This window comes from Annulohypoxylon maeteangense, assembly GCF_022496945.1.
Source record: "Annulohypoxylon maeteangense strain CBS 123835 unplaced genomic scaffold GGS22scaffold_2, whole genome shotgun sequence".
In the NCBI taxonomy this organism is placed as follows: Eukaryota; Fungi; Ascomycota; class Sordariomycetes; order Xylariales; family Hypoxylaceae; genus Annulohypoxylon; species Annulohypoxylon maeteangense.
Genome location: NW_025953249.1, coordinates 1824030 through 1845077, shown reverse-complemented (window position 1 = coordinate 1845077; position 21048 = coordinate 1824030). Strand labels below are relative to the sequence as shown.

General features: G+C 48.9%; 7 protein-coding genes across 7 annotated transcripts; 5 read left to right on the top strand and 2 right to left on the bottom strand.

Moving 5' to 3' along the window:
• The first annotated feature begins 545 nt into the window (after nucleotides 1-545).
• Nucleotides 546-2621, top strand: GGS22DRAFT_67138 (uncharacterized protein). The gene has a single exon (XM_047967746.1). It carries the CDS (start codon nucleotides 1054-1056, stop codon nucleotides 2287-2289), a length of 1236 nt encoding a protein of 411 aa, XP_047822923.1. The 5' UTR covers nucleotides 546-1053; the 3' UTR covers nucleotides 2290-2621.
• Nucleotides 2531-5350, bottom strand: GGS22DRAFT_67119 (fungal-specific transcription factor domain-containing protein). Its single transcript, XM_047967745.1, has 6 exons — nucleotides 4912-5350; nucleotides 4830-4849; nucleotides 4671-4771; nucleotides 4382-4609; nucleotides 3725-4330; nucleotides 2531-3670 (listed from the first exon to the last, which is right to left on the bottom strand). Exons 1-6 carry the CDS (start codon nucleotides 4979-4981, stop codon nucleotides 2773-2775), a joined length of 1923 nt encoding a protein of 640 aa, XP_047822922.1. The 5' UTR covers nucleotides 4982-5350; the 3' UTR covers nucleotides 2531-2772.
• A 2201-nt stretch (nucleotides 5351-7551) lies between these two features.
• On the top strand, nucleotides 7552-11187 carry GGS22DRAFT_153097 (fungal-specific transcription factor domain-containing protein). The gene is made up of 4 exons (XM_047959793.1): nucleotides 7552-8079; nucleotides 8186-8723; nucleotides 8793-9531; nucleotides 9588-11187. Exons 1-4 carry the CDS (start codon nucleotides 7909-7911, stop codon nucleotides 10897-10899), a joined length of 2760 nt encoding a protein of 919 aa, XP_047822921.1. The 5' UTR covers nucleotides 7552-7908; the 3' UTR covers nucleotides 10900-11187.
• A 26-nt stretch (nucleotides 11188-11213) lies between these two features.
• GGS22DRAFT_67075 (general substrate transporter) lies at nucleotides 11214-13682 on the top strand. Its single transcript, XM_047967743.1, has 5 exons — nucleotides 11214-11869; nucleotides 11939-12050; nucleotides 12106-12192; nucleotides 12258-12408; nucleotides 12467-13682. Exons 1-5 carry the CDS (start codon nucleotides 11841-11843, stop codon nucleotides 13630-13632), a joined length of 1545 nt encoding a protein of 514 aa, XP_047822920.1. The 5' UTR covers nucleotides 11214-11840; the 3' UTR covers nucleotides 13633-13682.
• Nucleotides 13683-13707: 25 nt separating this feature from the next.
• GGS22DRAFT_184661 (MFS general substrate transporter) lies at nucleotides 13708-15528 on the bottom strand (the record flags this gene model as incomplete). Its single annotated transcript, XM_047964212.1, has 6 exons — nucleotides 13708-13731; nucleotides 13786-14139; nucleotides 14199-14273; nucleotides 14325-14757; nucleotides 14820-15150; nucleotides 15207-15528. The coding sequence occupies 6 exons, from the start codon at nucleotides 15526-15528 to the stop codon at nucleotides 13708-13710; spliced, it is 1539 nt and encodes a 512-aa protein (XP_047822919.1).
• Nucleotides 15529-15813: 285 nt separating this feature from the next.
• On the top strand, nucleotides 15814-17858 carry GGS22DRAFT_67104 (uncharacterized protein). The gene is made up of 5 exons (XM_047967744.1): nucleotides 15814-16041; nucleotides 16116-16490; nucleotides 16542-16685; nucleotides 16744-16902; nucleotides 16966-17858. The coding sequence occupies exons 2-5, from the start codon at nucleotides 16172-16174 to the stop codon at nucleotides 17628-17630; spliced, it is 1287 nt and encodes a 428-aa protein (XP_047822918.1). The 5' UTR covers nucleotides 15814-16041; nucleotides 16116-16171; the 3' UTR covers nucleotides 17631-17858.
• A 183-nt stretch (nucleotides 17859-18041) lies between these two features.
• On the top strand, nucleotides 18042-20714 carry GGS22DRAFT_153081 (uncharacterized protein). The gene is made up of 2 exons (XM_047959792.1): nucleotides 18042-18416; nucleotides 18490-20714. Exons 1-2 carry the CDS (start codon nucleotides 18229-18231, stop codon nucleotides 20567-20569), a joined length of 2268 nt encoding a protein of 755 aa, XP_047822917.1. The 5' UTR covers nucleotides 18042-18228; the 3' UTR covers nucleotides 20570-20714.
• The last annotated feature ends 334 nt before the right edge of the window (nucleotides 20715-21048 follow it).

The following is a 21048-nucleotide window of genomic DNA, read 5'->3' as shown; positions in this document are numbered from 1 at the left end:
CGAATACTCTATTTTCTACCTATCATCTATTACCATCTAAGAATTGCTTTTGTTACTACTCAACCAACCATGCAGCCACCCTTCCACGCTACCGCCACCTGTATGTCACTACCGTGCCGCCATTATGCCACCAACCATGTCCGACATAATAGATATCAGTCCACATAGCATAAACCCTGGTTCTGATTCGTAATCCGGCTCGCGGAGACTAGGCAGATTACAGAAACGGCTGAAGAAAACCACCAACCTGTTTCAGCCCTTGCATTAGTTCTTCTATACCGCGTACCTAAGTAGCTATCCCGTCGGATCCAAACCCGTAGAAATTTCATCCGGACATCGTGATCGATGCGGAGTTGGAAGATCTATTGGATGTGATGGCCTCAGTCATCACGCATACTGTACCATGCTTTACCAGACTCTACCATGCAATTTGCTCAACAAGCAATTCACTCATTCGCTTCCTTTAGATTGAATAAGTTGGTCAGATGCTTTGCCGCATACATAGCTTGGCACAGACACACCAGTTGTCCTGCCCATTATGCTATTCTGTTGACTAAAAGGTGTTTAGGACAGTGAACGGCATGTCTTGATTCGTCGTGAGAAACGGGGTATCGACCCTTTTCAGACGTATGGCTTCATGTAAGTAAGCTTTAGTCTACCAGACAAGTAAGCGAACAGGAATAAGTATAAATTGGTACTAGGCTGCCCTCAACAGTATAGCATGAAGATCCACCGTTGCGAAATTCGCGATTAGACTGGTTATGCCATCGTCGCCGAATGACTCTTACTAGAACCTTGGTACGATGCGGGAAACTAACAAGACACCGGGTCGGTTTGTGCTATGAAAACCGAAAGCGAATCTGTGGGGAAGATGACGGCAAACCGGACGAACTCGTTCGCCCGACCAGCTGAATATAAACAAACGACGGAATAGTCGTAATACGGACTCCTTTCACCAAGCCAACAGACAACCACCATTCCAAACTCAGTCAGCTCTAAACCAGGTCTAGAACTAGAACCAGAACTAGAACCAGCACTAGATCCGTTTCCAAGATGTCAGAAATACCAGTCATCCAAATCCTCGACAAGAAGAACTACTTCAAACAAGCCCTAGTGCCTTACCCGAACAGCACTTCCCTCCCCCCCCTGACCGCCTCATCCTTGCGAGTACGGACCGAGGTCCTCAGTGTGACATCCAACAACTTCACCTACTGCAAGATAGGCGATGTCTTCAACTGGTGGGCCGTGCACCCCCTGCCGCCCAATACTCCGGCGCCGTACGACGACGGCGCCACGTACGGACGCATCAGCGCCTGGGGGTACGCCAAGGTCATCGAGTCCACCTTCGCGGGCGTGTCCGCGGGGAGTTACGTGTGGGGGTATCTCCCAATCGGGACACTTCCGCTGGACTTCCAAGTGCGCCGAGGCGCCGTCGCGGACCAGGTCATCGTCACCGAGCCGTACCGCCAGAAGCTGCTGCCCATCTACAACCGGTACACGGTGTTCCCCGCGAGCGTCGGCGCGCAGATCGCCGCGAAGACCGACGGGGTGGCCTACGATTCCTTTCTGAAGCTCATGCACCTAACCGCGTATCTCATGTCGCAGTTCATGTACTCACCCGACCCGACCCGTTCTTTGAATTTAACCCCCGCACAAGCGGATCTCACAGACGCTACTGTCGTCGCGTTCGCGCCCGGGTCCAAAGTCGGGCTCGCATTCGCGTATCTCCTGCAGAACCAGCGCACGGCGGCAAAACCGCGGCACGTCATCGGCGCGGCGAGCGAGGCCTCGATTCCCTTCTTGCGGGGGACCGGGCTGTACGACAGCGTGGCATCTACGCTCTCCGACCCGCTAACCACACTCGCCAGTCTAGATTCCAGCGAAGACACGGATAGGAAAGTCGTGATATACGATTTCGGCGGACGCGCCGGCGTAGCGTGGAAATGGGCCGCGGCGATCGGGGCGAGGTATCCGAAGACGCGGTACGTGGTGATCGGGATGGAGGTGGCGGATCCGGAAGCGCAGGCGAGTGGGGAGAGGCCGGAGAAGCCGGATGGGTTGGAGATCGACCAGGTGATGGCGGATACGCTGCTGACGGCGGCGATGGGACAGGTTGGCGAGAAGGAGTTCTTCGAGGGGTTTGAGGAGTCGTGGCAGGGGTTGAGGGGAGAGGGGATCAAGGGGTTTAAGGTGAATTGGGGAGAGGGCATGGAGAGCGTGAAGGAGGGTTGGGATAGGTTTGCGAGGAACGAGGTGACGGCTGCCGAGGGGCTTGTGTTTAAGATCTGAGGGACCCGTCGTGTTGGGAGTACAAGTTTATCGTGATGGATGCCACTCGTTTCTTAGGTACTACCTAGTACAATCTAAGCGGGAGGATGAGACTGACAAAACTTAGGAGACCAACATATAGGCACACAATCAAGTAAAAAGGAGCACGTTCTCCATACCCAAAAGCTCATAATATACTTGAGCGTGAAGGAATCAATTTTGAGATATACCATAAGTCATCAGTAAGGTACCCAATATCCCTCATCCCCTATAAAATATAATGCCCGAAACCCGACACCATGCCACCCAGACCCATCCTAACTCCTTTCCATGCAGTCAAGTATCCACGCTCTTTGTTTAGTGTCGAATCCACTAATCATGGTATGTAGCCCTGAACACAAGAGTAGCCATGATAGGTATACCGTCTATAAGACAGGACTATATCCACCCAAATAGCCAAATATCACTTAGTTAAACGAGTATTCATCAACCTCGCCTCGCCTATTAAGACCGACTAGAATTTCCTCTTAACATAGCTTCGACATCAACGCCGACCCATTTCATCTCCTTCGGCATCGGGGCGGGGGCGTGGTGGGGCTGTGGCGAGCGTTGCTTTATCTGTTTCCTCATCCGTAGGCGATCCATCAGTTCGCTAGAGATCATCTCAAAGCTTTGTCTTAGCGCGATGCACGTCTCCCATCTCTCGCCGTACTTTGCAAGCGTCCGTGCAGTCTTCTCCAGGCATCCCAGGCTCCTGTCCAGATTATCAACTCCAGGGCCGCCGGGGCGCAGTGGTAGAGGCGGTGGCGGTGCCCTACCAAACTCAACAAGAGGTGGCGGTGGAGTGACTCCGGCAAGGAGCAGGTCCTCCGCGTCGCGGAGTACGGCGACGAACTGGCTTGCCATGAAGAACACGCGTAGGGCGTCGTGGTACGTGTAGAACGCAGTTTTCATGTTACTGTGCGAGACCTCGAATATGCGGTCGAGGTAGGCGATGGCGTGTTCAAAGATGAGCAGTCGGCCATAGTCGGTCATATGAGGAGCCCGAGCCGACGGTGCTATGCAGTAGACATAACTATATCTCAGCTCCAGGTCGAATAACTCCCTCATGCCAATCGGAAGTGAATTAGGGAGCGCTTCGGCCCACTCTCTCATGTCTTGGCACATCTGCCAGATGAACGATGATGAATCAGGCAACGGCGTTGGCTCTGCTTGGAATAGCGCCTGGTACCAATGTGACTGAGCGCGTCGCAGCTGGAAGAGCAAAAATGCTGGCTCGGAACCCGAGAGGATTTTACCAGTGATCGATGCTCGGCGACTGAAAGATGAGGGTCTCGGCCAAGCAACATTTGTGGAGGCATCGGTGAAGGAGAAAGCGCGAGCATGAACCATACTAATGGATCTTATTGGAGGAGTTAGCACGCTTTATGCGGTGAGCAAAATCTCACGTACATACCTGTCTAATGAGTACACGCAGTAAAAGGTCTTCCGTCTCATGTCTAGCACCACTTTGTCCGAGAGCTGCTCGGGCGGAGGATCCTGATGGAACCCTAAGTCGATCACTGCCCTCGAAGTGAAGCCGATTAAATGCCAGCTGTCGAAATGAGCTGGATCAAGCATCGAGTATTGGGTGAGAAGGATCAAAGACTGGATTTGTGTCGTGTAGCCTGGCATCAAAGCCCTGTCCGCATGCCGCAAGGCCTGGGCGACGAAGTTTAGTCCGTTCAGATAGTAGTCATCGTTCCTCACTCGGCTCTGAGCGGTGGACCCGATGGCTAACACCATATACACGAGCCAATACTCCGAATCCTTTATTACGCGGTCGTGGAACGAATACATCTGATCAAGGATTGTGTAAAGCGTCGTTTCGGGAAACGCAGGAAACAGTGAATAGATATTGGTCATGTAATACTGAACAAGAGCGATGGCATCTTGCCTAGGAGGCAATGCCCAGTCCAAGCTATCTGGAAGAGGATCATTAGAAGCCGCCGCTAGTACGAGACGTGCAAATGTCATGTTGCCCATTGAAGGTTCAAAGTCTCTCGTAGTAGCATTGATTGATCTAGTCATTTATTAGTGACGATAATTAAGCCTTGGAAATGGAACTACCCACAAGAAGCCAAAATCGGACATCAGTGAATTAACATCGGACATCTCTCGTTTTCGAGCAGCTTTACGATAAATGGCGGCTTTGATGGTAGCAAGTGAATCTTTCCGGTCAGGCTCAGGTAGTGCCGGTGGCACCTCAGACTCATGTTGAGCAACAGACGCCTTTCTTGATCGAGCATACGCTAATCGCTTTTCTAACTTCTCTATGCGAAGCTCGAGCGCAGCGACATAACTGGGAGAGACATGTGAGTATAATGTAAAAGAGATTAGGTGTAAAAGCTGAAGTATCTCACCTCCGTTCCTTGCCTCTCGCGAATTGGTCATTGGCGGCTGAGCATTCATTCTCGCGACCGGCCTTCTCACAGGCTGTACATGCCGGCAGTTTTCCATCGCACTAATAATTCCAACATCAGCGACCACGTTATTGGGAAATAAAGTAACAATGAGGCTACCTTGACTTTAGCGGCTCGACCTGTTAATATCTTAGTCATACATCCTTGACATTATATGCGGTTTTAATATGAGAGCACTAACATCTGGAACAGGCTGATACTGGCCGTGACACGCGCAACAACGGATTATCCGAGAAGCTTGATCGTGGCATATTGCCCGCTTTGAGATGATGGCTTGAGCGCGTACGGCTTCCCGGCTGTAGTCCGTGAAGTCCGGGATCTCGGCTCTTTTTTTAAAGTACACGATAGTATATGATAGCGCGAGGTCTAGTGGAGATAGTTCCCACAGCTGTCATAGATTTCTTACGTTTTGCTTTATGATCTGTAAGAATGCGTCCTTAATAAAAACGTGGCGTACAGGCCGTTAGATCGACTCGTTTTCCGTCGGAAAGGGAAAAAAAGAACGACGGAACAGCGGCAAAGTGTTGACAATAGTCTAACTATTACTCTTAATAGAAATGGTAGTGAGAATAAGATTCTCACGTGGATCTGCCGTTGCCGCCTTCAAAACGTTTAGGTTTCAAGAATGGCGAGTCGAGCAAGGCTGCTTATTATTTTAGTGGCCTTAATAATACGGTCAAAGGAATAGGGTCTCAATTACTGAATAAACCTGCGCAGAGCCTAGGTTTGCCTAGGTGCTTAGGTGTACCTATACGGGGATCCGTAGGGTGCGCTTGACTTCCGAGGATGGGCTAGACCGTCTGGTCATCAATGGGGCATAGGATGCGGAATTTCGTAGCGATAATCTGCGGTACCAGCCGTACTAGGTAATATGTACTATGTGTACCACGGACGCTGGGACAGTGGGGGTTGTGTGGTGACCGGTTTGCGAACAACCTGACCTAATGCCTGTTCTCTAGACCACTTCGACCATTGATATTGCGTGGATCACCAGCTCCTGCTCGAAAAGCTTTAGTAGCTTGGTACGACGTAGTAGGACTTTGTTGCTGCTGTGTTGTAACCTACATGACTCGTGTGCTTTCTTTCACCTTTGGACTTTGGACTTTAGATCATCAAAGAAACAGAGGGGAAAAAGAAAAAGAAAAAAAGACACTTGTCGAAACTCTTACTATTTCTGTCGTAAACGTATGTAGATGTAAATCTTGGAAAGATCCTGTAGGTATTCCAACATAAGGTAGGATCAGGTTGATGACGGATAACGCATGTAACTTGGTAACCCGTAGGCGAAAATAGCTTGTGTCGGTACTATGCGCACTAGCTGCAGCTCCTCCTTGCATCAGGGGGAAGTTTTTAACCTAGCCCGCTCCCTCAATGGTCCTCAACGACCCTCAATGAAAATGTTGTATTAGGTTGGTCTGCAAAAGATTGACGAATCGTGAGATCATCTCCTACTCCTTTGCCTGCCCTTGCGCCTCATTCAGGGCTGCTAGCCGGTGTCAGAACTCACTAGACCTCCCCACGCGCCCCCCTCTTACGTTGACAAGATGTAGTCGTAAGGCTGGTCAGGGTTTTCAGGGTTTTCCGAATGCAGTTGGTGGGACAGCCTTCATTAATTTTCATATGTACTGGCCGTTGGAGCCGCGTGCCGCCCGATCAGTTCTCGAACGAGAATATATTGGCAACTGCTCAGCTGCCTTACCAGATGTTATCAATATTCATGGATAGCCTGGATAACCTGGATAATCTGCTGCAGAGAAGATTCCGATAATATTCTCTTGGTTTCCGTGATCACCTCCCACTTTATGCACATGTGGGCTGAGTGGGTTGCAGTTGTGTTACCTGTCTAGCTGAAGGGCATACATAACAGAATGGAGAAAAAACAGAAAAAAAGAACTACTGCGCGCCGAGTGTATCAAACCAGATAGTCAGCAAGTTCGCAGGCTGGTAACAATAGGTGGATCCTCAAACCGATGCAACTGTTCCAGAAAAGACTTAATTAGGAAATGTCCTTAATAAGGTAAGAAGAAGGATTCCAAGAATAGAAAAAAATAGAAACGGAATTTCGATTTTCAACTAGGGAAGAAATCCTAAAAGCACTTTTGCCGCACGCGTGTATGCGAGGTCGGTTATAGGGAGCGAGATCGTGCGGAAGTCCGTTTAATTTGTAGGAATTGTCAAAACGAAACGCATGAAAATAGAGAATAGGTGCTAGAAAAGTAGAGAATAGACGAAACGAAACTGCAGTCGCTTAAATCTGCGTTGGTAACTCAGCCTGTGGGGCGAAGTCGATAAAAAGGGATTTAAGAATGAAACAACTTAATAGAGTCTCTTTTTCTAATATAACATCCAATATACAACATACACATCATACATATTGAGCTGATTGAGGTAGTATTCTAAGTTCCTAAGTTCCCTGTTAAAGTCTAAGCCATTCGATGTTCGAGCTGGAAGAAAGACTTCGAGGTTGCAACTTCTCTTACCTAGTACCCCACCAACCAATCGCTGTTTCAATACGACGGACTGTAGTCCGTGCAGCGGTCACTTCCCACTCCAGGTCAAGCTGTATGTTTTAGCTTCTATGTTCTTAGTTTCTTAGCTAAAATGATCGTCAAGTACTGACTTAAGTAATGCTTATCTGACAGTACATCAAAATAAGCATGACTAATAGGCTAACTGCGGGCTAACCGTCGTAGCCAGCGTTAGATAGGTACAAAGCTATACGAGAGCGTACATACCACCTACCCACCTGTCACCTTCGTACAGAAGGTACATACGTAAGAGAATGTGTTCTCAGACCGAGAATGGATATTACAACTTTGGCGGCGACGATTCTCCCTTCTACAGTCGAATTTACGAGACTTTTTGCGCCGATGTTCCAAAAGCTCGAAATCATGATCAAGTGAAATTCAATGATCTACAATATCAGCAACAGCAACAGCATCAGCAACAACAGTCGTACAATCGATTTGCCTTACTCGCTCACCCCGCTTTCATTTCCGAAGCCTCGAGTCCTCGAAGTTGCGTGCGACCAACGACAACTGATCTGCCCCGCGTATCTGCCGTATCTGGGGGCCAGATCAAAAAGCAGAGGCAGAAACAAAAGCAAAAGCAGAAGCCCAAGTTTACGTCTCACCATCAGCGAATTACGGAAAACGACGATACCATAACAGATCTACCGATGGATGCCTCTAATGTCTTCCGTCAAGTCCAAGGTTTTGGCACTTATACCCCAAGACCTCCGAATGGTTTCCAGCAAAATAAGAAGCCTGTGAAGGTCGAGGATCCCGGAGATGGTGAGGCCTCGCACCGCATTGCGCATACTCTTACGGCCTGCTGCCGATGTCGCCAGGTGAGTAACCCGTCCACCGATATTTTACGCATCGCGCATCCTATTGTCCTTTTTTTCCTTTAAGGATATGAAAGTAGTCGGAGATTGACCATGTTGGGATTTTTAGAGAAAAACGCGCTGCGATCCTACGCTACCTCGCTGCCTGCCTTGCGAGCGGTCAGGGTCCACCTGCGAGTATTTTGACACGACAAAGGGTAAGAGGATAAGTCGGTATTATGTTGTCAAACTCCAAGAAAAAGTTCGTGCACTTGAAGCCGAACTTGGTCAGTATACCGACGACGACGATTTCCCTAAAAATCACGAGGATTTCATCCGACCCGGAGGCCTCGTCCGCTTAAACGAAACCGATGAAACCCCGCGATATCTCGGTCCATCCAGCGGTATTGCTATGACGCGCATACTCATGGAGGAAGCAAAGCGCTATACGGATTCTAAGCGCATATCTGAATTAATCCCCGATGTGCGGGATCGACGACAGACTGCAGCCCCCGGCACAACCTTTCCCGGCACGCGATCACAGTCTTTCACCATACCGCCACAAGTATCAAGAAAGAAAAGTTACCCCATAATTAGCGGCGTCGCAGCGCAGAATCTTCCAAGTAGAGCCATCGCCGATAGATTATTGGAGGTTTTCTACCAACGAGGTGATTTATTCCCATTTACCAGCCCCTCCTGTCCAATTGGAGAAGGCCTAGACTAATTATTAACCCCAGCTCAAGTATTCACCCCGACTTTTCACGAAAAGGCATTGGAAACGATATTTGAGGATGTCTATGCTGGGAGCACAGATGCATACCAAAACTTTGTTGCGCGCTTAGTTATGGCAACTAGCATGCAGAAACTTGACTCGACGTACGCAGGACTTGCGGATAGTTACTATCTTGCCGCGATGAGGCGCTTCGAAGACATTGTTCGGCCAAAGGATATCAAAACCCTTCAATGTCTCGTCTTAATAGGACAGTATTCACTACTGACGCCTACCCGGACTGCCGTATACTACATCGTCGGCTTAGCCACGAGGATCTGTCAGCAACTCGGCTTAGCTGATGAGAAGACAATTTCTCTAGGTGCCAACGATCCATTAACCCTGGATATGCGGCGGCGACTTAGCTGGATTGTTAGTACAATGGAACTTGGCTTAGCCTACAGTATGGGCCGACCAAACGGGTTCGCTAAGACTGGCGACATAAACGATGTCAGATTCTTCGAAACAGTTAGTGACGCGAATATCTGTGAGAATGGAATTATTCCAGGGCCTCCTGACGAGAGGAAATTGGTCTCTATACACTTTTGTAAGATGCGTCAGCATCAAGCCGAGATCCGCCGGGTTTTGTATGAAAGAAAACACCCGGAACCTAGCAATAACCGCCATCCATGGTTCGCAGATATGGAGGCTAAAATAGACCGATGGCTTAAGGAAACTCCTGAAAATCCTCCATGGTGTAAGCCATGGTATGTATCTAATATCCGATACTAACGCCTCGATCGCTGCTAATAATGTAATATAGGTTTTCAGGACGATTTCACACCATGATGATAGCCCTTCATCGTCCCTCACCTCAAGTACCGAAGCCATCCCTCCTTTCGGCTACGAAATGCTTCGACTCGGCCGCTTTCGTCATCAATATATCTAGCAAGCAGATGATGGCAGCTGCCGTTGATATTACCTGGATATTCATACTAACCCTTTACATGTCTCTCAATACACTCTTGTGGGCTGTCACACATCCCGAAATTCGAGCGTCCCATCCACGAGAGGAAGTTCAAGAGCTAGTCAACATCTCACTAGATATCATTGATCAATGTGTCGAAAGATGGCCAGGTACCGCAGCGGCATCTCAGTTATACTCAACATTCACGAAAGCGTGTCTTCAAAGCTACGACTCAAACGAAACATCCAATCTCTCAAACTCGAGCCCTTTCAATACTCCATCGTCTCAAACTGATACAAACTCACCTTCTGCGTCCGAAATTTCAAGTGCGACTACCATGTCTGCTAGTGGTGTTTTCAATCCACAATTTGGCTATGTTTTCGGCTCTGGTCCTGAGGAGATGAACGGTTACAAGGTTGAGAACTTTCCGCCACAACCCACATTTAGATCGAATTCTATCTTCCTCAACCCAGCTACTAGTGATCATACTGGACGTCGTTTCAGTTATTTCCCTCCCGATTTTACCCAAGCTGGAGACTTGGCTCTTATGGAAGAGAGTAGTCCTCCAGATACTGATACAACTGTGTCCCCACCATTTTTATCTCCCGCACAGCATCTTCCAACTTCTCCAGAGTCCGTTGTCACAGGCAGTGCTACGACTCCAACTATGGGAACCCCGATCCTTACGACGCCGATGCTCTCAACTGCCAGTCTAGCCCAGACTCCTTCTGATATAGCGACACCTAACTCGGTAGCTTCGTCGCAGCAACCACGCCCGATTACGCAACCATTTACTATTCCTCCTATACCACAACATTCGTCACAGGGACAGCGGCCCCTCCCTCAGGTAACTACAGTCACAGACTGGTTTAATCCACCACCACCTTTCATCTCACCGTATGCATTTGGTGGCGGATTAGGCGGTAACTTTTGGAACGACACGTCTGGCACAAATGGCCTGGGTGATATTAACATGGGCGACATGTCATTTTCCAACGGTCTCCCCCCGGAGCGGCAAGGAAGCTTAAGTCAGGAGCAGCAGATAGAGCTCATGGACGTTCTAGAAAACGAGGGGATGACAGATATCGACACGTATTTAAACATGGGTATGGCGTATCCGAGTTTCATGGGCAACGACCAAGGGATACATTGGAATGGACATTCATAAATTAAGGACCATATTTGGGAGGTATATTTATTGCATCAACTATCGCTCTATACAGGTTGGAGGGGATACTTTACGGCTTTTATGCTACGTCGGAAAGGTATATATGGAAATTCTCGCTGATAGATACCATTTCTTGGCGTTTAGACGTAATTGGATGGATGGTAGGATGTTTTGAATGAATGACTACCTATTTTTCATTTCATATTTTGAGTTATTAGCAAAGTCATGAATTCCTAATGACCGAATATTCGTATCGACATCTTGGAGGTTGATAGCAGGTTTCTTGGCAAAAGATCAAATCAATTCGCTACGGAGTTTAACAACACTTTGAGGTAGAGCGCTTCGATAACGTATCACTAACATCTTACCTGCAGGGACCTAACGACGTCTATCATAGTGCCCGCCAACTAGATCATGAAGATCGCTGGCGGAGAATTATAAGTGGTGGAATTTCGCTCTCTATTAGGGAATTCCTCCGCTAAAGCTTACCCTCTCAAGCCAAGAATCCGGGGTATCATGAGCTACCTATCCTCGACGGTCCGTCCGACCCAACGCCCTGGTTGGGACGGCTACTCCCTACGCACAGGAAAGTCAAGCATTTGCGTTAGGTAGATCTACAATTGGTGGATACGACGTGCGTCCCGGTCATTCGGGCGAGATTTTCCCCACCGACCTGAGCTGAGCGAAGCTGATAGACGGGTTTGGTATTTGGCTAACGTCAAAGGGGGAAAATGAGGGGTTCGACGTGCAGATGAGATGTCGACCCTGGTCTAGGTACAGAGTAAGCGGGCTTTAGCTAATGTAAACCACCCCTTTCGATATAATCTCTCGACGGCGGGGATGCATTTATATCATAGATCGATCTGCTCTTTTCTCTTGGCCGATCCCTTTTATCGCAATTGGGGAGGAAGGGTTGCTGTCGCTAGCACAAGTGATTTAAGATGCCGACTTCTAAGAGGCTCTACAATTGGTAAGTCCCCCGAAGACATGAAAGTGACAATCAAGGGAACATAATGCTGAAATTGATATGCTTGGGTAGGTATATCGCTCTTGTGGCGGCGATGTGTATGGTCCTATACGGCTACGATGCTTCTGTCTTCAACGCCGCGCAGGGCTCAGATAATTGGCTCGAGTGGTTTGATCTCGACCTGGTAAGCCCTCCCACTATACGATCTCCACGTCTGAGTTAACATATCGGACTTAAAGAAAGCGGATGCGAACTTGATAGGGTTGGTAAACACAGCTTATACTATCGGCGCCATTGTCGCTGGTTGGTTCTTTGGTGGCCCAACTGTAAGTCACATACACTTGCGAATGTATAACACTCATATTTTGATGTTGACAATTCAATTTCCCAGGCTGATTATTTCGGCCGACGAATCGGCATGGGCATAGGATGCCTGCTCACCATCGCCGCAACCTTTATGCAAGCCTTCGCGCCATGGCATAATCTCGGGTGCTTCATCGGCGGCCGCGTCCTCATCGGCATCGGCCAGGGCATGGCTCTCAGTGCGTCCAGCCCCCTCCCTTCCCAAAATCCCAATTAACATTTCTAACATCGCACTAGCCGCGGGCCCCATCTACATCGGCGAAGTCTCCCCTCCCGAGATCCGGGGGCAGATCATGACGTTCTGGCAGATGTTCTACAGCGTGGGGTCCTTCATCGCATACTGGATCGCCTACGCAAGCAACGCGCACAAAGCCACGCTCGGGCACTGGGACTGGCGCATGGTCGTCATCTTCCAGCTTCTCGTCCCCAGCATCATCCTCGTGCTCCTCCCCTTCCAGCCCGAGTCCCCGCGCTGGTGGATCAAACGCCACAACAACGTCGACAAAGCCAAGGAAGCCCTCCGTCTCATCCGCGACTCAGAGGAGGAGGTCGAGTACGAAGTCCTAGCGATCCGCGAAGCCGTGGAATTTGAGAACGAGGCCGTGGGCGGCTCGTACCTGGCGCTTTTCAAGGACCCGTCCGTGCGGAGAAGACTGTACCTCGCGTTCGTGCTGAATGTCGGACAGCAGCTGTCGGGCCAGGGCACGCTGAACTCGTACTCGAGCGCGATTTACAAGACGATTTGGCCGTCTTCGCAGACTATTAATCTCATCAACGCCTTGAATGCGACGTGTGGGATTCTGTTCACGCTGAACGCCGTGTGGACTGCGGATAGGTTTGGTCGAAGATGGCTGTTCATTGTCGGTGCTATCGGGATGGGGATATGCATGTTGGTTGTTCCGGTTATTGGTATGACGACGCCTAATGTTATCGGAGCTAAGGGCACGGCGACGAAGACAGAGCCTGTTGGCATCGCTATTGTTTTTCTGCTGTTCCTCTTCATTTTCTTCTACAAGCCGTCCTGGGGTGCAGCGACTTGGATCTGGACGTCTGAAGTGTTCAGTATGAATGTGCGAGCACAAGCCGTAGGGATGTGTTCCCAGATGCAAAACGTGGCCAACACCATATTCCAGCAATTCTTCCCCATTTTTCTTGCCAACGAGGGTTTGAAATGTTTGTTCTTTTTCATGGCGACGAATTTTGTCCTGGCTGTCTTCGTGTGGTTTTGCATTCCGGAGACCATGAAGGTGCCTCTTGAGGAAATCGACACGTTGTTCGGTGGCCAGAACCACGTGGAAAAGGGTGGGCAGATGCTCGGTGCTACGGATGCACAGGATACAAACCCAAGGAGAAACAGCTCAGAGGTGCGGCAGAATGATATCACAAGAGAGAGAAATGTTTAATAGATACGATGTCAATTCAGTTAAAAAAAAACATACCCCCCCGGCCAAACTCTGTCTTCCTACAGTAAGAGCCGGCTACAACGCATAGCGGAACATGGCCTATATAATGTTAGATATAGCCACAACATCATCATCGGCACAGTGAGAACTCACGTTATATTTGTCGGTAACATCCTCAAATCCCTCACGTTCACTTAATTTTTCTATCGTTGCGATTTCGTCCTCCGACATTTCCTCTAAGGCCCTGTCTCGTTTTTTGTTTTCGAGAACATAATGGAGACGCAACGCCTGGCTTAAGAACGCATTCAAGGCGAAGGCACATAACATAGCCATAATGCCGTTGCGATACGCAGGGCCCTCAGCGTTTTTGAAGAATTGCGGCCCGAAGATTTGGCCGGCACAGTAGCAGGAAAACACCCAGCCCGAAGCTACGGACCGCTTGGTGGTACCCGCGATGTTTGTCGAAAGTAGGCCGAGGATTACCATAAAGCCCACAGGATAGGATCCCTGAATAAATTAGTTTTCAGTTACGCTTTATCTGGATTTTCTTTAAAATCGTTACTCACCAATAGCCAAACCCCAGCAAGACGTCCCCATCTATTATCCGGCCGAAGTTGGTTGATCAATATCGTACCTACGATCTTAAATAAACGTCAGTTCACGCTTTTCTTCTTGATACAAGTCGTACACACCGGAGGAACCATAGCCAGAGATGCCATATGTAACCGAAAATCGCGAATACGAGAAACTAGATATCCCGAACCAAGTTGCGCCACAACTTGGATCGTGAATAGAGGCAGACTCAACAAGGTCGTCTTTAGCGGATCAAAACCGAAGCCTTGTATCACAAATGAGCCATATGCAAGCCCACCGGATGCGAAGGCGTTGGCGAAGGATATTAGGCCTAAGATTATAATCTTAGGGTCGGTAATCGCCTCGAAGACCTGGGCTTTAACAAAATTGCGAGATCTTGTACCGGTTTTATTTTCGATTATTCGTTGGACGGCGGCAACTTTCTCGTTCTCATTGAGCCATGTGGCAGTTGTCGGGCTATCTGGCATAGCAAGTGAAAACAACACTCCCCAAACAAAAGTCATCACCCCTAGCTCAAAGAAAATGCGCTTCCTGGGAAATCATTAGCATAAACAGATATACCACAACAAGTAAATGCGGACTCATCATCATACCAACTAACTGGTTGCGCGTTATCCTGGGTAAGGGCGTATACTATCAACGTCCCGATGAAGCTACCAACTCCTAGAAACGAGATCCAGAGAGATGATCGACTGGCTTGCTCCTGTCTAGTCCACCATATTCCCATGATAGCGACGAATCCGGGTGATATCGTCGCCTCGGCCACACCCAAAAGGAAACGCATGGTAGCAAGACATGTGAAAGACGAGCACGCTGCGGATGTCATGAGGACTGCTCCCCATAGAATTATGTTGAATCCTAGAAACTTGGCTACTCGAAACTTCTGCATAAGTGCGATACCAGGATACTCGGCAGCGAGATAACCTAGGGATATTAGCATATCAATATATTGATGATTCAAATATTTGATAGTCTCATACCGAAGTAAAAGATAGAAAGAATCCATGAATAATCCTGTCCTCGAAGTTTCTTATCAGGGAAAATTCCGTAGACCGAGCAATAGCTCATCGACGTATTTTCCATGAATTGTAAAGCGTAAGTTATACACAGAAACGGCAGGATGCGTAGGTCAATTTTTCGTCGAATCATCTGAGAAGTCTGATCGTCTATGGGACCACTTGCCAGTGCCCTCTCAGCTAACAACCCAGTCTCATCCTCGATGCCGTTATCTACCGTTTCGATGTCAGATCCACTCGAAGAGGTGGCGGTGGTTGGTTGGACATCTGGCGTATTTGAAGTCATCTTTGTCGGTCTTAGACGGCTAGGTAGGTAGGTAGGTAATGTGGCCAATGTTTAGTAAAGTTCAGCTCTGTCTCTGTCCAGTACTGAGAAACAATCATAATAGAATGGTATGAAACTTATGTAAAGAGAATACCGAGTTGGTATGTGAATAGAGACGGGCCATGTTTATATAATAAAGAATTAGGAGTGTTTGATCTTGGATTTGCCATACTAGTTCATGGCGGACGCCTTGGCCGGAATGATAACTACACGTATAAAGTAAGAACAAACTCATTGTCTCTTCCAAATGATTGCTTCGAAGCTGTAACTCATCAAGTGCGTGGAGTTTGTCGTAGCTAACTATTTCCCAAAGAGGAAATCATGGTACCAGGCATTAGATAGGAGATTGTCGTACCCATGCTACCACCAAGAGTCCAAGACTAAACGTGTGGGGTAGATCCCAAGAAACAGGTGCAGTTTGATAGTTACATTGCGGTAGGAGGTTAGTAGACAGGCTAATTGGAACTTCAACCTGTAAGTATTTCAAGTCCTCAAGGTTCACGCGATCTCGTTTCTAATAATCTCTTTCTTTTTGTGCGCATATAAAGTACCCGATGCGCCATCGTTGGTAATTACTACTCCATCCGATAATTGCTGCAGCGCCATGGATGGGCAAATTGACGACTTCGTCTTCGTTAGCCACGAAGATGCCGATTTCGCACAACTCAAGCTCGGCTATCTTGGCGAGATTAGTGATTTCATTGACAACATAGCAGATGACTTGTGGCCTGTGAACAAGAAAATCCATGATAATCCTGAGCTGGGCTATGAGGAATTCATTGCTCATGAGACCCTAACAAAGTTCATGGCTAGCAGGCCAGGATGGAAAGTGACTCCGTCTGCCTATGGCCTGGCTACAGCATGGGTTGCTGTATTTGATAGTAAAAAGAAAGGTCCTGTGGTATCATTTAATGTGGAAATGGGTATGTCATATCTGAACCCGTGGGTTTGAAAAGTCTAACGGGGATGTGTAGATGCATTGGATGGGATTGGACATGCGTGCGGCCACAATCTCATTGCCACCGCATCTGTAGCTGGCGGATTGGCGACGGCCAAAATAATGGAAGAGTATGGATTGGGTGGGAAAGTTGTCATGTTTGGAACTCCTGCAGAGGAAGGTAACGCTATCTCTCACGCCTTCTATTCGCGAGACTTGCAAATTCTGACCTGAGATAGGAGGAGGTGGTAAAATCAAACTCTTGGAAGCTGGAGCCTACCGAGATCACAATGTCGACATCAACTTGATATCTCATCCTGGCATCACGGCGGATACCGCTCTGATGCGGACATCTGCGTATACCGCATTTAAGGTTGAATATTTTGGACGTGAAGCCCGTAAGTAACCCTTGACCCTTGGTATCATCATACTCAGGAGAATACTCATCTCTAGCATTGTAGATGCCGCTGCAAGTCCTTGGCTAGGTATTAACGCCCTTGATGCGTTGATCACGGCTTATAATTCATTGTCCGTGCTCCGCCAACAAACGATGCCGGGTGATGTCATCCAAGGAAATATCACTAATGGCGGGGTTCGACCGAATGTAATCCACGCTTACACGGCTGGTAATTTCGTGACGCGCGCCAATACCCAAGACAGGGTTAAGGAATTGAAGAAGAAGGTCGACGCCTGCTTCGAAGCTGGAGCGACGGCAACAGGTGCAACGCTGAAGATGACTCCAGTACAATCTTACGCTGACCACGTCCCTAATCGAGTATTGGGCGGTTCGTATCGAAAGTACTTCAATGCGCTGTCACCTCCGCGACCAATCCCGGGAAACGATGATCAGGATGAGGTCGAAGGTCGAACGATGGCCAGTACAGATCAAGGCGATATAAGCTATGCGATGCCTAGCTTAAGCGCAGGTTTCGCTATCCCACCGGGTCCAGGAGGGAACGGGCCTCATAATCCTGAATTTGCGAAGGCGGCCGGAACAAGAGTTGCATTCGAGAGATGTCTTCGAGTAGGAAAGGCTCTTGCTGGCACAGCCCTGGATGTTCTAACAGAAGACGGACTCTTGGAAGAAGTGAAGAGGGCATGGCGAAGAGAGATTAAAGGGGAGTGACATACCCCAAGATGACTGTTCATTTGTTCAATTGTTCATTCAGAGTGTCAAGAAATGTGATTGTAATCTGGAGATGTTTGGGGAATTGGAGAATTTAGGTAGCTTGGAATTATTATTACGTGCACCTGTTCACACGGACATAGTGCATAGTGCCTGCCCAGATTCAATTGTACAACACAGTACGCAAGGAGTCACACTTGCCAGACTTGCATTATATCAATATAATACTGGGTAGGTACCTCCCGGTAGACTTGGAAATTAAAATTGTAAGGTGTATCCCTACCTGCGATAGAGGAACAAAAAGGATATCACGTGCTGATAGAGGGGAATTTGGTACACCTAGCGTACTACGATAAGTCACCGAAGCAATTGAAGGTTTTCTAGGAGTATACAACTTCATTAGCCATCCATAGCACATCTATACATAATTTCTAAGCAAATGACGACCCTTGCCGATATTTCGCGAATTCTTGACGGAACATTATCGTAGTGGTTCGGCCTCCGTCCAGTCTCGTTCGGTTATTACAGCATTAGGGAATTAATCATACCTATTTATTACAACCGTACATTTCACGAATATCCTTACCACCAATGCGCGATGGGAAAAAAGAGCAAGAAGCCCGCAGCGGGCGAATCTCCTAACTTGGAGCCACAGACTGCTGCAGAACCCTCGACCACCTCGACTACCTTGACAACAACGACAACCTCCTCGACAACAAATAAGAAGAAACCGTCCTCTCCTGCGCCCCAACCTTCCCCGTCTGCGCTCGTAATCTGTCGTAATAAGTAAGATTCCAACTTTCAATTCTTCCATTTCTGTTACGTCAACGTAGAACCTCTAGCTTACTGACTACGACAGGCATTGGCGCTATATTTCTTCCTTCCATGGCCCATGGCTACAACTACCGCTCGAGGTCCTCGTTACGCTCGCCAATGCCAATTACTACATGCCCTTACCGCGTCCCGTCGATCCCGCAGTATTCTACGACTTGGTGAAGATAAGACAGCTTGTGGATGGTGCTACCGATTTGGCCGTACGAGCGGCTAATGGCGTCGCCTCGTCGGCCTTGTCCAATTCGCTGGCAGGAGGAGCTGCGCATCATATGCAAGCCTTAGGGCTCGGGTTTGGGAACAATGCCGGCGCAAAACTGAGTCCAGAAAGGAAATTTCGAATGCGAGAGCAAGCCACCCAGAAGTTGTCGCGCGCCTACCATCTCGACGAAATAGCCTCGAGCGTCGCTACAATGCAATCTACTTCAACTTTAGAGAACGTTGCTGGTCTTGTATTGCAAAGGTCACCTAACGACCCCGATGCCAATTATGTACATTTTTTCCACGAAAAGATCCCGTCTAGACAACTTGCAGAATGCACCGACTTCCGCGCGTTAGATTTAATAATTGGCCAGCGGCCTTCTGAGTGCGAGCCTCTGAGAACTCGAGCTATTGTCCGCATGTTTAAGGAAGATTTTGAGGGTGCCGTTCAGGATCTCACCTCTGCGCTTAGTGTGTATCGTCTCCAACAACCACGGCATAACAAGCCTGCTGTAGATGAAACGATGCAACTAGAACAGAAGACACGGCGGCGACGAGACCAACCCCCTGTTGATGAGGCAAATCAACCAAGTAGTACAGAAGTACAACTGCTGTTTCAACGCGCAGGTTGCTACCTCACTCTAGCATGTGATCATGTACCGCACGCACTCCCTAATTTGCATAGCGAGCAGAACGGGGGCTCGCGAAACGGCGCAAACGGCACAAATGGTCTTAGTAATGGCTCCGCTAATGGGAATACAGGGTCACAGGAAGCTGAAGGAGACTTGGAGGATAAAGGTCCTACCAAGAGGCAGCTCGAAATGCGTAAGACAGTGCGCTTTTATGCGAAGCGCGCATTAAGAGATTATATGGAATATTTCAAGCATTTCCACTACTCGCCTAATCTACCTATCGAAGTATCAGATGACTTCAGTCGTCAGGTCAATCAAGCAACTCACCGTAGTAAGAAGTATTACGGTCAATCTCGACATGCGTCTCAGGACCCAGGTAGTCCCACGGGCACCTCGCCTAGCCACACGATCTACGAGCTAGCATCACTCTTTTCGGCGACACCCCCCGCAGACTTGCCGCCCTACCCCTCGACAGATATCATTTCTCCAGCTTCTGCTACCGTGGAGTCGATCCAGACAACCAGCGAAGTTGTCACCTACCACCCGTTACTTACCGACGCATTACATTCGCTCTTGCTGTGCCACACCCTCATGCAAACCTCGGCTAAAGAGTTGCAGCGACATGCGCACATGGTTGCTCGCCTTGCTCGTCTGGCGGATGGGTATCCGGTATTTCAAGCGAGCCGGTCCCCTGCCCGAGCAGATTGGATAGAAGTCCTTAGAAGAGCAGAGAATTGGATCGAGCTCTCCTCGAGTTGGGAGGCACTCTGCGCACCCGCCCCGCTCCCTACTCCCATGTCCGCTGCACTAGGAGTGTCTGCCGCAGCTGCGGTTAACGCCCTGTCTATCACCGGCAGCACAAGTCCCACAACCGAGACAGAGGAGCAGAGGAAGGAGCGGATGCGCCAACAGGCCATAATAGAGGCCCTAGAGGACGAGCGCGTCAACGACGAAGCCAGCTTTAAAGCGGCTATCCTTGCCCGCCAACGTCGCGCCGAGGCCGACCACGCCAGCTCCTCAAGCGGCGGCGTACCAAGCCCCAACGCGGGACCCAAGCGCTGGGCCGTAGACGACGGTAGGGAATATCCCATCCTAACAGAGCGCGCAGAGGCCGTCGCCAGGTGGATTCGCGAGGCGCCGACGGGGCCTGGTACCGGGACTGGCAAACGCAAGAAGAAGTCGAGACCTCAGAAGAAAGCCGCTGAGCCGGAGCCTGAGAAGGAGACCGAGGTTACGGAACCGGAAGCTACGGAATCGGCTGCGGAGCCGGTTTGAAGTAAATCGTAACATGTCGAAAAAGTGAGTTAATTGTCTTGAGACGCGTGCTCGCATATTAGCGGAGATATACCTTGTAGTGTATACCTTAATTAAATGCGTAAAGCTTTATCTCTTCGATTTTTTGTGGTATAGTGATCATGCTAGGAATCGTGTAGAATGTCTGTAATTGCGGTGTTATTTGCTGGGATAAATAATTGTGATGAGGTAGCATGTCGGCGGTCTAATCGGAGAGGTTGGTATATGACGTCATTGAGGCTGGTGCGTATGGGATGTGGTGTTGAGGGGTCCTGTTCAATTAGGCGTGTCTATTCGTTCTTAGTATTGTTGTCATTCGGAGATTGGCTTTAGGTATTGATCAAATGTTGATCGTAGGCATCTTTGGCCCTAAGATCTGTTAGCGTCAGATGTCAAACTGTAAATGCCGCCGGAATATAATGCTGTCGGTAGATGCTGGTATGGCCTCATTAAATGTCCGG

Bases quoted from the DNA above. Each gene is read 5' to 3' on its own strand.
- GGS22DRAFT_67138 (XM_047967746.1), top strand. From the start codon at position 1,054: ATGTCAGAAATACCAGTCATCCAAATCCTCGACAAGAAGAACTACTTC.
- GGS22DRAFT_67119 (XM_047967745.1), bottom strand. From the start codon at position 4,981: ATGCCACGATCAAGCTTCTCGGATAATCCGTTGTTGCGCGTGTCACGG. The intron at 4,331-4,381 runs GTGGGTAGTTCC...ATAAATGACTAG, and splicing joins ATGTCCGATTTTGGCTTCTT to ATCAATCAATGCTACTACGA. The intron at 3,671-3,724 runs GTATGTACGTGA...TCCTCCAATAAG, and splicing joins TGCGTGTACTCATTAGACAG to ATCCATTAGTATGGTTCATG.
- GGS22DRAFT_153097 (XM_047959793.1), top strand. From the start codon at position 7,909: ATGGATGCCTCTAATGTCTTCCGTCAAGTCCAAGGTTTTGGCACTTAT. The intron at 8,080-8,185 runs GTGAGTAACCCG...TGGGATTTTTAG, and splicing joins CCTGCTGCCGATGTCGCCAG to AGAAAAACGCGCTGCGATCC. The intron at 9,532-9,587 runs GTATGTATCTAA...AATGTAATATAG, and splicing joins CCTCCATGGTGTAAGCCATG to GTTTTCAGGACGATTTCACA.
- GGS22DRAFT_67075 (XM_047967743.1), top strand. From the start codon at position 11,841: ATGCCGACTTCTAAGAGGCTCTACAATTG. The intron at 11,870-11,938 runs GTAAGTCCCCCG...ATGCTTGGGTAG, and splicing joins TCTAAGAGGCTCTACAATTG to GTATATCGCTCTTGTGGCGG. The intron at 12,051-12,105 runs GTAAGCCCTCCC...TCGGACTTAAAG, and splicing joins AGTGGTTTGATCTCGACCTG to AAAGCGGATGCGAACTTGAT.
- GGS22DRAFT_67104 (XM_047967744.1), top strand. From the start codon at position 16,172: ATGGATGGGCAAATTGACGACTTCGTCTTCGTTAGCCACGAAGATGCC. The intron at 16,491-16,541 runs GTATGTCATATC...GGGGATGTGTAG, and splicing joins ATCATTTAATGTGGAAATGG to ATGCATTGGATGGGATTGGA. The intron at 16,686-16,743 runs GTAACGCTATCT...GACCTGAGATAG, and splicing joins TGGAACTCCTGCAGAGGAAG to GAGGAGGTGGTAAAATCAAA.
- GGS22DRAFT_153081 (XM_047959792.1), top strand. From the start codon at position 18,229: ATGGGAAAAAAGAGCAAGAAGCCCGCAGCGGGCGAATCTCCTAACTTG. The intron at 18,417-18,489 runs GTAAGATTCCAA...TGACTACGACAG, and splicing joins CTCGTAATCTGTCGTAATAA to GCATTGGCGCTATATTTCTT.